The following is a 2,375-nucleotide window of genomic DNA, read 5'->3' on the forward strand; positions in this document are numbered from 1 at the left end:
ATTAACGTTAACTAAACGAAGCGGTTATCTGTAACTCCGCTCCTGCTGGATTTGGCGCCATCTGCTGGCCACAACTGTTCCGTTTTCCTTCCGCAAACCCCTGCGTCCATGAAACAAACGTGAGCGCGCAGAAAGCGCTCACGCGCGGATCACAATTTCGGACGGTCGCAGATTTTGGTGTAAATTCTACGGTTTCTCCGAATTATCCCCCTTTTCCTCCCCAATTGTATCCGGCCAATCACCGCACTCTTCCGAACCGTCCCGGTCTCTGCTCCACCCCCCTCTGCTGATCCGGGGAGGGCTGCAGACCACCACGTGCCTCCTCCCATACACGTGGAGTCACCAGCCGCTTCTTTTCACCTGACAGTGAGGAGTTTCACCAGGGGGACGTAGCGCGTGGGAGGATCACTCTACCCCCCACCCAGTTCACCCCCCCCCCGAACAGGTGCCCCAAAAAACCAGAGGAGGCGCTAGTGCAGCAACCAGGACACATACCCACATCTGCGGCTTCCCACCCGCAGACACGGCCAACTGTGTCTGTAGGGACGCCCGACCGAGCCCGAGGCAACACGGGGATTCGAACCGGTGACCCCCGCGTTGGTAGGACACAGAATAGACCGCTAAAGAGAATTTACAAGAGATGATTAGAACACCATGCAGGAGGCTAAAGAGAGCAGGTTTTCTAGACCTGTGGTCCAATACGTTCAAAGTACTCTGACTGGTTAGGGTGCCAAGTGAAACGATCATACGGCCAGTCAGTAACGTCTCAGGTTGTCAGTATTCATCACAGTGAAAACACAAAAGAAGTCGCTCTCTCCAAATCCAGAACAGTGCATCTTTATTGAACAGATATGAACGGGTTAAAGGTCAAGAGGGACGAGACTAAAGTACAGTCAGGTTGTACCTAGAAGCTAATCGCCTGCAGGAGCTAGCTACACACTAACCATCACGTTCACAGCTGAGACCCTGGGATCAGCACCTACGGAGGTCTTTCCCCTACACTGGTTAGATGGGACCTGTCAGAAAACTGACCCGAAATCAGCCCCCCCCCCAAAAAAAAATCACATGAATCCCTTCAACTCTGGATTCTGAGTAACCCCAAAAGAATGGTAGAGTCCTGCTGGTGGGCGGTAGACACATACGTAGGAACATTACACGCCAGAGGTATAAACCGTAGGTCATTATTTACAGAATTACTTCCTACTTTAACCATACTGCACAGAAAAAAGGATAAATATAAAAATATTTAACATTACTTTCTTAAAAAACAAAAACAATACAAAACAAGTGTTGTTAAACAGTCTGCATCAGAACGTCTTCATCCACGGTTGGGTACAGCTTCAGCGTGGACTTTACACCTGGACAAACAGTTGTAGAGACAGATTGATAGAATAACAGATAGTGACAGACTGATAGAATAACAGATAGTGACAGACTATAGAATAACAGATAGTGACAGACTGATAGAATAACAGATAGTGACAGACTATAGAATAACAGATAGTGACAGACTGATACAATAACAGATAGTGACAGACTATATAGAATAACAGATAGTGACAGACTGATAGAATAACAGATAGTGACAGACTGATAGAATAACAGATAGTGACAGACTGATAGAATAACAGATAGTGACAGACTGATAGAATAACAGATAGTGACAGACTGATACAATAACAGATAGTGACAGACTGATAGAATAACAGATTGTGACAGACTGATAGAATAACAGATAGTGACAGACTATAGAATAACAGATAGTGACAGACTGATAGAATAACAGATTGTGACAGACTGATAGAATAACAGATAGTGACAGACTATAGAATAACAGATAGTGACAGACTGATAGAATAACAGATAGTGACAGACTGATACAATAACAGATAGCGACAGACTGATAGAATAACAGATAGTGACAGACTGATAGAATAACAGATTGTGACAGACTGATAGAATAACAGATAGTGACAGACTATAGAATAACAGATAGTGACAGACTGATACAATAACAGATAGTGACAGACTGATAGAATAACAGATAGTGACAGACTGATACAATAACAGATAGTGACAGACTGATAGAATAACAGATTGTGACAGACTGATAGAATAACAGATAGTGACAGACTATAGAATAACAGATAGTGACAGACTGATAGAATAACAGATAGTGACAGACTGATAGAATAACAGATAGTGACAGACTGCAGAATAACAGATAGTGACATACTGATAGAGGTAAATAAGACATTGAGATAGAGAAAAGAAGGCAGAAGTTATGTTCATTTCATGAGCTAGTCAATATTGCTTGTGGGATGGAGAGGCTGGTGCAACTCGACCGGCACAGAAACACTGGTAGAGTGTTGTGA

The 2,375-nt window shown here is 43.8% G+C and overlaps 1 protein-coding gene across 1 annotated transcript in view; it reads right to left on the minus strand.

Annotated features, from left to right (window-relative positions):
* Nucleotides 1–1,293: 1,293 nt before the first annotated feature.
* Nucleotides 1,294–2,375, minus strand: part of plekhg4 (pleckstrin homology domain containing, family G (with RhoGef domain) member 4) — a 92,247-nt gene continuing 91,165 nt past the window's right edge. The window contains exon 26 of the mRNA XM_056279406.1: nucleotides 1,294–1,358. Within this exon, the coding sequence (XP_056135381.1) occupies nucleotides 1,294–1,358 (65 nt within the window). The remainder of the gene's footprint in view (nucleotides 1,359–2,375) is intronic.

The sequence above is a fragment of the Lampris incognitus genome, chromosome 4 (assembly GCF_029633865.1).
Source record: "Lampris incognitus isolate fLamInc1 chromosome 4, fLamInc1.hap2, whole genome shotgun sequence".
Taxonomy (NCBI): Eukaryota; Metazoa; Chordata; class Actinopteri; order Lampriformes; family Lampridae; genus Lampris; species Lampris incognitus.